Source organism: Uloborus diversus, chromosome 4 (assembly GCF_026930045.1).
Source record: "Uloborus diversus isolate 005 chromosome 4, Udiv.v.3.1, whole genome shotgun sequence".
In the NCBI taxonomy this organism is placed as follows: Eukaryota; Metazoa; Arthropoda; class Arachnida; order Araneae; family Uloboridae; genus Uloborus; species Uloborus diversus.
The window spans coordinates 6404328-6418941 of NC_072734.1; the positions used below are offsets into that span (position 1 = coordinate 6404328).

At 33.6% G+C, this 14614-nt stretch overlaps 1 protein-coding gene across 1 annotated transcript in view; it reads left to right on the plus strand.

Annotated features, from left to right (window-relative positions):
* LOC129220018 (UBX domain-containing protein 6-like) overlaps positions 1 to 8050 on the plus strand; it is a 62207-nt gene extending 54157 nt beyond the window's left edge. Inside the window, exons 6-7 of the mRNA XM_054854347.1 lie at positions 4868 to 4997; positions 7746 to 8050. Coding sequence (XP_054710322.1) covers positions 4868 to 4997; positions 7746 to 7994 — 379 coding nt within the window. The 3' untranslated portion in view covers positions 7995 to 8050. The remainder of the gene's footprint in view (positions 1 to 4867; positions 4998 to 7745) is intronic.
* Positions 8051 to 14614: the final 6564 nt, after the last annotated feature.

The window sequence follows — 14614 nt, forward strand, 5'->3', positions numbered from 1 at the left end:
GAAAAGTACTTGAAAAAATAAATTTTATTTCCTAGTGCTTGAAATCCTTGAAAATTTGTAAAAGTGTGGCTAAAAACCACAAATGGGAGGGGGTAGGGAGAAGGAATGTCAATATTATGTCAAATTCAGTGCCTTGCTACATCCTGCACCAAAAATGTAAAAACTATGGTTCTCACATTTCTGAAACATAGATGTATAACAAATTTTGTGGCTCACATGTTGCATATCTTTCTATTTATATAATTCCGAATGTAGCATTTTGGAAATTCTTTTGTCATTACTTGCTTTTATCTTACTTCTTTTGCATAATTGTCAAACTATTTAGCAAAAAAAAAAAAACACTACCTCTGTTCCTTATCGTTTTCTGCCCCACTGCAACTGAAGACAAGTTGTCTTTAGAAATATATAGTTTCTTTTTTCTTTTAAATTTAAAATAGTTGTTTCTTACAAAGCTAGAACAGGACTGTAAAAATTTACAATCAAGTACTAAAATATCGGAGACTGGAAAGTACAAACGAAGTGCGTTAAATAATTTTAATTGTTCTAGAGTCCTTGAAAATAATTTGATAAGTGTTTGAAAATCCTAAGCCAAGTGGGCTCCAATTTTATTTCTTGTCAATGGCATAAATTATGAATTGTTCAAATGGGCAGTGTGTTACCCTCTTGTTACCTATTTTATAAATCTGTATACCACTTCTTTTAAAGCATTTTTTATTATTGATTATTTTATATTTAATTCATTGTTGTATTTGTCAGTCGGTTGGAGGTGTGATTAAAAACTAATTGTACCGAAAGCCAATGTGAGCAAGTAACAATGCATTGATTTTTCTCTTCCCGCACTCTTTCTCTCTATCAACTGTTGTCATTGATTTGTCGAATCAAAAACAATTTTTACTGTGTATTATCTTAATTTACAAATGAGTACATAACTTTGTTTTGCTTGCCTATTTCTGTCCTGATGTTTTTGTAGTTCCAACTACATCTTATAACGCTTCAAAATGCATAATTTGATATCTAATTTTTATATAAAATTTTCTCCTGGGGAGAACCCCCCCCCCCCCCCCCGACCCCATACAATCAAAGATATTCTACACTACATTTAAAGGGGAGTCCTGGGTCACTCTTTTGATACCATTCCTTCTCTTAAGGTCAATCCATAAAGGACACATTAAAACACGATCGAAAAAGTAAAAGTATTTTGCTGTATGTATCAGAGGAAAAAGACAAACGTAGTAAAGGGGAAAGAAAGTAAAATAATGCCTCTTACACCACCAAGAGAAACGTTGTTCATACAAAGGGGACCCTATACCTGGAATAGCTTAGGGCCCCATTAAGTCTAAATCTGGCCCTGCGTGTCAGGCTATTTTTAACACGCTTTTATTAGCTTCACCTGTATGTATGTATGTATGTATCTTGTAACGGAATCAGCTCAAATTTCTCTCTCTTCCTGCGATCGGAATCTTTTGAAATTTGGCGCGCGACCTCAGACCCGATGACAATGAAATATTCTATAATCAAATTAATTAATTAACTCTTTTAATTGTTAGTTTCCTCCAATTTTAATCAATATTTTGGCATAAATCCAACAATGTGAAAAAGGAAAAATTTAAAAAAATACATTAAAAAATGCTCGCAAAAATTATTTAAAAATATCTACAAAAACCTTGAATTTTTCTGCATCAGACAAAATTTGTTCCAATGTTCCAAGGTAATTAGAACATGAAATATAATTGTTTTTAACTAATTTCATGCCAAAATTTAGGTGAGCCTTCAATTGGAAATTCATTGCTGATAAGATCATTGTTGAAGAAAACTTTTATTCAAATGCATCTCAAATTTTCAAAGTAATGTAGATATGATTTCCGCACACATACATCGATGACTGAGATGGATTAGCTGGATTAGACAATTACTCCACCGGCAATTTATCAGCGAAGTTTAATGTTTTTAGAGCTCGGCTATTACACTTTAAGGGGTACAGTTGCTCTTTTTGGAGTTCGAGAGACCACGTTTCGAATGCCACCCGAGACCTTTAGTCACTTTTTTTGGGCAAATTTCATGAATATAAAAGATTTTGAACAATGTTGAAATGAATATTTTTTTGTAAAACAAGTTATACTAAAAAGAAGAAAATAAAATAATAGTTTAAAAACCTAAAAAAACACGCTTTCGTAGCAAAATGAACTAAAAAGTGAGAAATAATCTTTGGATGATAGTAGTTGACCAATCACTTCATTTTAATGTAATGCAAAAAAGCGTGGGGGGCTTCTTATCAGTTGTCTTGAATTTCTTCCATTTGTTGTCTATGCAAAAATGTAAATAGACAGCACCCCACGGTTTTTTGTATTACATTAAAATGAAGTGATTGGTCAACTACTATCATCCAAAGATTATTTTTCACTTTTTAGTTCATTTTGCTACGAAAGCGTGTTTTTTTAGGTTTTTAAACTATTATTTTATTCATAAACATATTGTTATTAAAAAATGTTGGATGTCACACTTCTTGTTAGCTCTCCCTCTCTCTCCTCACAAACTCACTCCCTCTGGAAATGAGTTCACTTGTGAGCTCCCCCCCCCCCCCCCGTCTTTTTTTTTTTTTTTTGCTACATCATTTGAGACACTGAGAGGCAAAGAGATGCAAGTGCCAAAATTTAAAACAGGGTGGCGACAGATCAGGGAGATCAGGGAAAAGTCAGGGAACTTTATTAATCAGGGAAAAATCAGGGAATTTCGAAAAAATAACAAAAATTCAAGGAAAATTGATTAAATGAAGAAAAAGAATTTTTTTTTGCTTTGCAAAATTAAGTACCCTAATTTCCTACGAGTCTTCTGCCTGTTGTAGTGTATCTGTTGAGAAAAAAGTGAAATTAATGAGGTGCGATTATACGCTGCTGCATATTTGTGCATCTTTTTTTTCTCAACGTCAAAGTATTGAATCTTAACTTATTAAACGTAGGATGAACTTCCTATGATTGCTTTTGTGTCTGTAGAGTTGTTTATTTTATGTAGCTCGAATTTACCTTTCACGAGTTCCATGCTACGTAACATAAACAACCCTACAGGCAAGGAGGAAGCCATCATTAATTCCTTAGCTCCCTTGCCTTTACTCATTGTCTTGAAGTAATTAGCGTACTGTAATCATGATTTCAAGAAAAAATCTTTGTTTTTTAAATTAATACAGATAAAAGCTTAAAAATTATTACTTCATTGCGTTTTTAATTTTATTGCTAATATTGAATGAGAATCAACTTAACTTTGTTTTTTGCCATCGTATTATTTGTTGTCGCCTCAGATTATAGGAAGGTTTTTTTTTTCCTGACTGTAAAATTCTTTTATTTCAAAACCAAGTTATATATATTTAAGTTCAAAATATATTTATATACATATAAATATATTTTGAAATTAATTGATTGTTTTTTTGCATTTCAATGTTTGTTACAAACGTAATCTAAGATTTTTCCCCCCAACAAATAAGAAAATCATTTGAAATGGAGTTACTTTGTGTACATAAGTATTTTTTAAAATTATTCTTGCAGCAATAATTATACCGCTTGAAACTTTTGTTCAAAATTATTTCTATATAAGCTTTTTAGTTTTATCATAATTAGATATTTCTTTAAGAGTGTTTGTAATATTTTTTTAGAATTCTTATGTTAACTAGTTACTTAAAGTAAAGTACAATTGTTTTAGATTTCCTATAACATTTCCTTGTAGATAATTTAATGTACTATTTTTAGTTTAAAAAAAAGGAGCATCTTTTCAAAATATGTTTTTAATGAACAGCTTTTACGTTTTAAAAACTGTATTTTATTTAATATGCAATGGTTTTCAAGTAGGGCAAAGCAAGGAAACTATTATCATTGGTATCGTAAATCAGGGAAATTTGGTGAACTTAGGGAAAAGTCAGGGAACTTTTTTTTCCACAGTTTCTGTCGCCACTCTGTAAAATTTAGCGTGAACTAGTACAAATGGTAGGAGAACCTCTTCTCTGTTTTGGGGGCATAAGATATGACACTAGTATCCCTGGTAGTTGCTGCTATTTAGAAAAAAAGATTAGAAAAAAAATCAATGAAAGCCTGTTTGGATCTGAACTTTATGTTACTTAAAACTTTAAAAAGTTCATTTACATCCCTTTGCTTCTCACTGACTTCTTTGTAGAGTGAAATATCCTTACTATTGCACCTTATTGTGAGAATGCGTTAGTCACTCAGATGAAGCAAGTCTTTATCATTTTCTACATTGCATTCATTCCACCTTAAATCAGTTGACAGAGGAATAAAGGAAGGTCTATTATTTGATTTTGTTGTGTGATCTTCTGGATCTGGTGTAGGTTTTTCTGTGCCACATGGAATGTAGAGCAACATTTAAGTGAAATGTTGTCAAGCATCACAAGTGTCAGCATCAATGCTCATATTTTACAATTAAAAAATGGAAAAAGAAGAAAGAGATATCAATTACTATAACTCGAAATTATTCAATCCATTCAATGAAATTAATTGGGAAGTTTACTTTAAGGAATCAATATGTGTGGTTTATTTTTTAAAGTAGGTTCAAAGGTACAGTTTCATTATATAATGAGATCAAACTGTGCAGTTTAGGGTTCATTTGTTTTCCACCTTATTTTTTAAAAAGCTGAATAATTGATTGCATTTTTAGCAAGTTTAATGCTTGTTTGAAAAGCAAAACTAGTGCAATAACATTTCACAGATACTATTCTTGTTTCTGATTTAAAATAAGTTTTGTTCACATTTAAAAAATAGTTTTTAATCCTCTGCAGTTTTTTTTTTTTTTTTTTGCCAGTGAAACAATGATTGTTTGGTTCTTTCCAAACTGAGCAAGGTTATATTTTTTTCTCATCTTATTATAGATCTGAAAGCGTTGAATTGTTATCGCAGCTCAGAACTAAAGCCATGAGGGAAAGAGATGGATTAAAGGAAATACATTATTATAAGTTTTCTCTGATACGGATACGCTTCCCTGATGGAATAATTATTCAAGTGAGTAACTAGTTTTATTTATATTTTTTTAATTAATGATATTTTATGTAATAATTCATGTTTATTGAATGTATGTTTTTATTTTTTAAAAATAGAAAGAAAAGATTTGTTATAGAGTAAAAGAGTATAGTTGTAACAAAAACCTAACCTGGCAGTGTTATAATGCTGTGATTAGGATTTGCGTAGCCTTTTGATTAGGTTTGCCCCAACTATAGTCATGAGCACTTGACTAGTAATGGGCAAGTTTGACTTGTATTGTCAAAGTCAAGTTTGTGATCGATAAGCCAGAAAAAGCCATCAGTGGATTCTAAAAATAGCATTTTTCAAGAACACTCACCACTTTTTCTAAACGTAAGTTTTTATTTACAGTGTGACAAGTAAGGTTACTGCTTTTCAGTCACCATTGTGAAATTTCTTGCTCTTAATTTTTGAATGGTTTCTTTCTTAAGGACCCGAGATTGCTGTTTTTTTAAAAATCAAATTGCTGTTTTATTGCTACTCCTTCTTTAGCTTTTTCTTTTCTATCATATACAGTGAAGCACCGTTTATACGTTTCTCTTTTGTACATTTTTATCAATTATATGTTTTTCAAATTGGTCCTTACGGAGTCTAATACATATTAACGTAGGACCTATTATACTCTTTTTCATACAGTCCCTTCAAAAAACGTATAAACAGCGCTTCACTATATATATTTTTTGCCATTAGGATATGGATTAAGTTCTTTTTGAGTTAAAGTGCCCATAACAAGTCAGTAGAACGAAAGTGTTCTAGTGATGGGCACATATGAACATAGTTAACTTTTTGGCCGTTCTTATCTTACTCAAAATTATTATTTAGAATTGATGATAAAACATAAGCTAAATTCAACAATAAAGTAAAGTAAAAAATGCAGCAGTAGAATTGTTCTATTTATTTTATTCATTTATTAATTTGTTGTTGTTCAGATGAACCTTTTAAAAGAGATTAACCTGTTATCCATTTTTTAATTTTACTTGAAATGGTAAGTCAAGATACTTTAAATATGATTATATTGTAAGAAAAATAAGAGTTTTAAAAAATGGTTGAATACTTTTTTTTTTGTGTATTCCTTGTAAACAATTGAATTCAGCTAGTTTTTAGTATGCCTATAACTAAGCGAGTGTTATCATAACTGATCAAACCAGTGTATTCCAATTTATGTCAAAAAACATGTACAAATCATAGTTGAAAATTTATAAAAATATATAAAAGTACAATTTCTAAGTTCTAACACAGTAAGAATTAGTTTTTCCGTGAACTAGAACTGCAACATCACAGTTCAACAGCAATCCAAATTTTAAAAGCCCTTGACCATTACATGAAGGTTTATTCGATTCTTCAGTGTCAAATAGTTTTTCAAAAAAGCTTTCTTCTGAACCAAATTCTAGGTTATTTCCAGACTCAAAATGGTATTTGAAAATCGAAAATATCTTCTGCTTTCCAAATTGTAAAAAATGTACTGATGACTAACAAAAAAAGAATAAAAACATTTTTAAAAAATACAAAAATGTTTATTAATAAACCCTAAACAACATTAAATAATGCATCATAAAATGAGCTGGAAGTTGCCAGAAAAAGGTTATTTTTCTGCAAGATTCTCAGTTGTAAATCAACATTTCGTACTAGAAAGCGAGCGACTACAGAACAGCTCATTACAGCATCCGGAGACTGCAGATTCGACCTTGCTTGGACTCTGTTTCAACAGCTTCAAACCTCATTGTAGTTGGAGGTAGATGTGAAAAATCTTGTCTTGATTTCCGAAATAATAACATTAACATTGTATGTGGTTTCTTGTCTTCAAAAAAGTGACGTTGAATTCTAGAGTGATATTTCATCTGTATGTTGGGATAGCAAGGTTTGACTGTCTCTTAATGTTTCTATTTGATAGTTCTTACTATCAAACTTTTTTTAAACAAAATTTTACTTTCTGAATAATGGCTAGAATCCACTGGGCCGTTGTTTGGTTTAATCAAAACCACGTAAAATAAACCCGCGTAAAACGAGGGTCCACTGTTATATAAGGCTTTTTAAATTATTTTCAATTTTCCCTCTTCATTCTACAGTTGCGACTCAGTCGGAGTTTTTTTTTAATTTTTAATTTTATCGTTGCTTGCAATTTTTCTTTATCTGAGCAAAAAAGCAAAAATGTCTTGCTACATTTTTGTGATTTAAATTGTACTGTCTGTTTTCCTTAAACGAGACCTAGCATCAAATTGTGCATGCGTCAGGTCTGCTCAGATTTTATCAAAATAGGGAGGAAAACCCGGAAGTAAAAGGCACAAAATTAGGAGTTTAGAAGTTCTTCCAAAGTAGCGTCAAAAGAGATGAGATTGCAAGTGTGAGCGGAAAGTGCCCATCCTCAACCTAACACCCCTTTTTAAAATGGAATGTATCCTGAGTGGTAGTCTTTGCTTTCGAGAACGAACAGTACTCTTGCATTTTGTGAAAAATAACAATCATAGCGGAAACCCTGCTGCACTAACTATGACTAAATAAAACTATTTTAGTGGATATTTTTGCTTACATTTTATTTGTGTTTTCATGTAGTAAGTCACGTGAGTCTTTTGAACTGTGATTGTGACTTTAATAAATATTTATGTCAATTATTTCTATGCATCTTACAGTTTTGGGGAAATCAGAATGAATTTGCAAAACTATCCATCTGAATTTTTTTTTTCTAATTCTTTATTTTTTCCTGTGTGTAATAATTTCCAACCTGTTTTTCAGGGCACTTTTTATGTGTATGAAAAGCTGGCTGCTGTAATTGAATTCATCAAAGAAAATTTAAGTGATCCTGAAAAAGATTTTCAACTCCTCTTGCTTGGTGGTGTTAAAGTATCAGACAGTGAAAAATCTTTACTGGAATTGAAACTTGTCCCTGCAGTCCTTTTGAATTTCCAGTATTCCAGTGATATCCCCAGTGAAACTGTTTCATATTTGAAATCAGATACTTTAAGTCTTCTTACTGACTCATGATAATTTCTGTGTCTTTTTTGAATTGTAGTTTATTTGAATGCATTAAAAAAACTATTCCTGATAATATCCTTTTTTTTTCCTCAGTTGATAATTTTTTGAATAAGCGTACTGAATGCAAATTTTATCAAAAAAAAAAAAACATGCCCACTTATATATGAAAACATTAATTTCTCAAAGCCAGGAGCGCAATTGATCGCCATAAATGACACCTGTCTAGACCGTAGATTTATTGAACTTTTGTGGTCTTCATTGGGGGAAAAGAGACTCCTGGTCGCAATCCACCTTCATCATCATTCTCTGAAATTTTCTTCTCATCATTTCATACCTGTTCACAAAACACCTTAGGATTGCCATAGGGTCAGGATTTCATAAAGATAGGGGTTTTATTGTTTTTTTTAATCTTTACCCGAATTGTCAGGAGAACATACCAGTGTGTCATATAATTCATTCCTGTTTTATGACTGCAATGAGAGCCATAAAACAGGAACGAATTATGTGTAGCAAGGGGGTTTGATTCAAAATCCTCCAGAATCCTTGATTTGAAGTATCCTAGTATTGTATATCCGTGTTATACCGATGCGATTTCTCCAGATTGTTTGCTGTCGTGATTCAATGTGTGGGGTCGGTCTAGAAATTCTTTTCTAGACCACACTCATAGTGAGAAAAACATGTTACGCGGGTGTTTTATATCTGTCACCAGTATGGGAGCTGGATAAGTATAAGACTCTTGTGATGCAAAGGGCAGAGTAGTCGTGGAGTGCGGCTCTCGCAGTTCAAAATATCTTTGAAACATTAAATAATCTGTAAATTGTAATATAGCTGTACATAATAATATGTTGATTAAACGTCTCTAAAAGACCATGCAATCTCTTGTCGTCTTTACACAAGAGGTGGAAACGGTACAGCTTTAAAATGGTGTCAGAAGTGGGATTGCTAAAGATAACCCTGAACTGACTCTTTGCTCATAAAGAAAACGAGGGGAGAAGAAAAGTCGATGCTTTCTCCCGCTCCTCGAAGAATTCCCGAACAGCTATTTGAAGCGGAGTTTGTTTCCCTTCTTGCGAAAAGGGGGCTTTTCGTTTTCGTCTTCTTGTAACGCGGAGAAAAAGGAGAAAGAAGAACGAAACCAGAACTTTCGCGTCTCTTAATGATTTGCTGTTCGTGTTGTGAGGATCGCCCTGATCTTCGAAGTGCAGCGTTGGAAACGGTCAACCTGACCGAAGGTTTATGAGATTTCCAGGATCTCGCTGTTTGCGCTGGAAGGGTCAAACTGACCATATGCTGAAGAGATCACCTTGATCTGTGCAACGTTGGAAACGGTCAAACTGGCCGCAAGTTGCTGTAGCGGAATCCAGTCACGGAGGCTTGTGTTCGCGCTGAAGAGAGGGTCAACCGGACCTGTTTAAGAGCAGAAACGCCGTCAACGTTCTGCTTTTGTGATCATATTGATCAACCGATAAATGGTCAAACTGACCATACTGTGAAAAGGTCAAGCTGACCTTCAAAAAAAAAGTGTGTGTGTGTTAGTGGGCAAATCTTGCCGAAGAAAATCTATTGTGCACGTGCCAATTGTGGATTACAAAAAGAAGAAAGGCGCTCAAGAAAATCTGGGGTATGTACCTTTGCTTTTTCTTGAGTTGTCATTGACTTGTTGCTATATTAAGTTTTAAGTTTTGGAATTAGCTTAATTCTAATTGGTTAAATGTATGACAGTGCAAATCTTGTACGGGAAAATTGTGTACATTTTAAGTCATTTAAAAGTTAACTGTGGGAACTCAAGTACGAGTATATTAACTTTCTTTTGCTTTCTAATTAGCTAATTAAGTAATTTCTTGTTGTAAATTTTGTATTCTTTGAAATGGCGTTCCTCGGAAAAGGAAAGAAGCAGGATTTGCTAATCCTGGCGGAGAATTTAGGGGTAACCGTTACTCCGGAGTGGAAACTTGTCGAACTTAAAAAGGCAATTACGAGTTCCGACGATTACGAAGAGGATTTTGTTAGGACCCTCTTCGAAAATATAATCTCCACTAGGAAATTAGAGGAAGAAATGGCTGAAAAGGCGAGGGTAGAAGAATTACAAAGGGCTGAACAGGAGAAACAAAGGGAACATGCATTAAAAGAAAAAGAAATTCAAATGAAATACGAGCTAGAAATGTTAAAATTAAAATGTGAAAACCCTTCCCCTTTTGAAAATAATAATGTAGGACCGCCATCTATCGTGTCGCGCTTAAACATTAAGAAACTAATTCCTGAATTTGATGCGAAACAATCGGACATCAGCCTATATCTGGTGATCTTCGAGCGACAAGCAAAGAGAGCTGAAATTCCCGAGGAAAATTGGGTCGCTCATTTGCTTAGCTTGTTGCCACTGGATATAGTGCAGCTGATCGCGAGGGAACCCGAAGAAGTAGCATCGGATTACCATCATGTAAAACAAGTGTTGCTAAAAAGATATAAATTAAGTTCAGAAGTCTTTCGACAAAAGTTCACTCAACATCAGAAGAAACCCGAAAATTCCTGGAAAGATTTTACTTTTGAAATCACAAATTATTTAAATGAATGGTTAGCGGGGTTGGAAATAGAAAGTTTTGACCAATTGAAAGAGCTCATGGTAGTGGATCAGTTAAAAAAACGTGCCGGTCCAGAAATGAAAAGTCATTTTCTAGACGACTGGACTAGTTACAAATCATCCGCCAAACTTTCAGAACAATTTGATAATTACGACGAAGCCCGAAAACATAATTCAAAATCTGAGGAAAATTCTAATAGACATTTTAAATTTTCTGCAGAGGGTACTGGTTTTAAAGAAACAGGAAATAAGACGGGAGAATTAAATCAGACATCTAAGTCGGCAAATTCTTCTAACGTGCAAATTCGGAAAGACTTCGAAAAACGCGCGGCTCCACGGTGTTACTACTGCCACGAGGTAGGTCACATTAAGCCTGCCTGTCCAAAACTGGGAAAGGGAGCCGGAGTGGAGTCTGTCAATTGTATCTATCCTGAAATAGAAACTATAAATTTTATAGAGACGACAGAACTCACAGAGGGCTTGATTTCTTACACCGAGGGTACCGTGGATGGGAATCCGATATATTTATATCGGGATACAGGATCGACCATTGATTTAGTCAACGCTAAATATGTAAAACAATCGAGTTGGTGCGATCGAAAGGTAAGGATAAGGCAACCATTAAGTCTGGATTTAGTAACATTACCCCTAGCTCAAATAGAAATTTCAGGGCCTTTTGGTACAGTGAAAACAAAAGCCGCAGTTTGCGGAGATGTGTTTGATCGAAATCGGTACCTTTTGGGAAATCAGACGGCCGCGTTAATCAAGGAAAGGACCGGCTATGAATTTTCCCTGGTAGATTCGATGAGCGGGAGCCCCCCGGGTTCTGATATAAATTTCTCACTGACCAAATGTGGGAATGGGGCAGCAGTTGATATAAATTCAGATCTGAAGGATGTCCTTGATGACAAGAAAAAAACTTGTCTTTATGTTGAGGAGCAGGTTTTGGTTTCCGGAACAGAGGAAAACTCCTCGCAAGTGGTCCTTTTTGATAATAATAGAAATGAGTTGAGCACAGCTCGCAACAGGGGTTCAAATCGTGATCTGAAAATTAGAAAGAGGGACGGCTCCGAAGCCGAAACTACGAATCAAACAGATTCATTCGATAACGTAATGCCGTGCAATCCTCAGGAAAACATTCCATTAAAATGTACACATTTTATTGAATTAGGAAAGGAAATTGTGCCGGTTCTCGTTACAGAATTAGTAAATGATTTAATTAAGAGTTTTGGAAATTCGGTAGTACTTTGTTCGGGTAATACAGAGGCATCTTCGAGCATAGGGAAGTTTCTTTATAGGATCCCGAAAGCAAAACTAACTGCTATCAGCACGTCCAAGTGTAGAGTTTCTCCGGGGCGAGAAAGAGGGAACGCAGTAGCTCTGCTAGTAAAAGATCATCGCCTCTTCGTTTTTCGGAATCCCCTTACGCGGGTTCAACTTAGGATACTTCTCAAGTTACTGTGTTTTGCGCATTATACGAAGTGTCGCGAGCGGGAAGGATTCCTTTTGGAACGAAAGAAACGAGTGACCTAGTTTGTTTTGCTAACTTGGGGGAAGGACTGGCACATGTCAGGATGCCGGTAAAATATGCTGAATATTTATGTTAAATGTTGTTAATCTTAACTATAACAAATTGTATAATTTTAAATTGCATTGTATAGTTTGGTTAATTGTTGTGTACTCGTACTGCGTTCCAATGAATAGCACGTTAACAATGTTCATGAATAATTAAAGTAGTTGGATGTGCTTACTTTAATTATGTTATTTATGAACGTGTTATTTTTATGATTGATTTTGTTGTTGTTTTCTTTTGTAATTCATATATGATTTTTCTATTTTAATTATATGACCCTTACAAGTTTCGCACTGTGTTTACATTGTAGAAGTAAATTTGTAAAGTAGTTTATTTGTTTTAAAATGGAAATTGAGTTATTGAGTCAATTACAACTCCAGAATTAGCATAGTACTGCCTATAGAAGTGCTATTTTTGTAATCAACTGTACTTGAGTGTCATCACCAGAAAAACGAAACTTTTCTCTTAATCGAAAAGTTCTTCTAAGGGGGAAGGAGCTATACCGATGCGATTTCTCCAGATTGTTTGCTGTCGTGATTCAATGTGTGGGGTCGGTCTAGAAATTCTTTTCTAGACCACACTCATAGTGAGAAAAACATGTTACGCGGGTGTTTTATATCTGTCACCAGTATGGGAGCTGGATAAGTATAAGACTCTTGTGATGCAAAGGGCAGAGTAGTCGTGGAGTGCGGCTCTCGCAGTTCAAAATATCTTTGAAACATTAAATAATCTGTAAATTGTAATATAGCTGTACATAATAATATGTTGATTAAACGTCTCTAAAAGACCATGCAATCTCTTGTCGTCTTTACACAAGAGGTGGAAACGGTACAGTGTAAAACCTTGTTATCCCCCCTCCCCCCTTGCAGGTAAATTTCAAGCTTTGAAACTGAAATATTCATTAATTTTACAGCTTCTTTCGAATCAAACCTCATTATCTGTTTATGCAGTTTACTGCTGTAATTAAAATTCGTCACAAATTATTTTATAAAATATCATGCAAGTCAGGTTTTATGTTCAGAAATAAGGCTTAGTAAACTGAATAAAATAATAGTTTAAAAAACTAAAAAAACACGCTTTCGTAGTAAAATGAACTAAAAAGTGAAAAATAATCTTTGGATGATAGTAGTTGACCAATCACTTAATTTTAATGTAATACAAAAAACCGTGGGGTGCTGTCTATTCACATTTTTGCTTGGACAACAAATGGCAGAAATTCAGGACAATTGATAAGAAGCACCCCACGCTTTTTTGTATTACATTAAAATTAAGTGATTGGTCAACTACTATCATCCAAAGATTATTTTTCACTTTTTAGTTCATTTTACTACGAAAGCGTGTTTTTTTAGTTTTTTAAACTATTATTTTATTTTTCTGTTTTTTAGTCTTATGTTGGAGAATTATCAGGCAAAATTGCAATTATTTCTTTTCGTAAAAGTTGAATTGAAATTATTTATAAAACGAGTGCGAGGCAATATCTTAAAGTTAAGACAAGGGCACCCCGATGGAAAGCTATTGTGAGTCATCGAAGTATGTTTGCGGAAATCATATTTATATTACTTTGAAAATTTGAGATGCATTTGAATAAAAGTTTTGTTCAACAATGGTCTGATCAGCAATGAATTTCCAATTGAAGGCTCACCTAAATTTTGGCATGAAATTAGTTAAAAACAATTATATTTCATGTTCTAATTACCTTGAAACATTGGAACAAATTTTATCTGATGCAGAAAAATTAAAGGTTTTTATAGATATTTTTAAATAATTTTTGCAAGTATTTTTTAATGTATTTTTTTAAATTTTTCCTTTTTCACATTGTTGGATTTATGCCAAAATATTGATTAAAATTGGAGGAAACTCACAATTAAAAGAGTTAATTAATTAATTTGATTATAGAATATTGCATTGTCATCGGGTCTGATGTCGCGTGCAAAATTTCAAAAGAATCCGATCGCAGAAAGTGAGCGAAATTTGAGTTGCAAGATTCCATTACAAGATACATACATACATACATACATACATACATACATACAGGTGAAGCTAATAAAAGCGTGTTAAAAAGGAGCTGATTGCAGATTCAAAACCAGCACAAATACATTTTTATAGCAGCAACATTCTTGTCTTTTTGTGATATGCAAATTCATCGTAATTTACAACCTCCTCATATGAAGCAGTGTCTTCAAGATGCCCCTCCCCCCCTCCCTCGTTAAAACTTAAAAAATGTATACTATTTTGGTTCTAAGCCGGGCCCCTATTGGCTGACATGACCTCTCATTGACCCATACAAGAAGTAATATTAATGCAGTTGATGCCTTGTATCGACAGAACATTCTGAGGTTCTTCCACCACTGCATTCTCACAAAGAAAGTACAATCTTTGCTGGAAAACTTCCAAAAAAAATGTTTAAAAAACCGCTGTACACAAAAAATTTTAACTTTATGCACATTTGACTTAAAATTAATCTTCACTTGTTTTTGT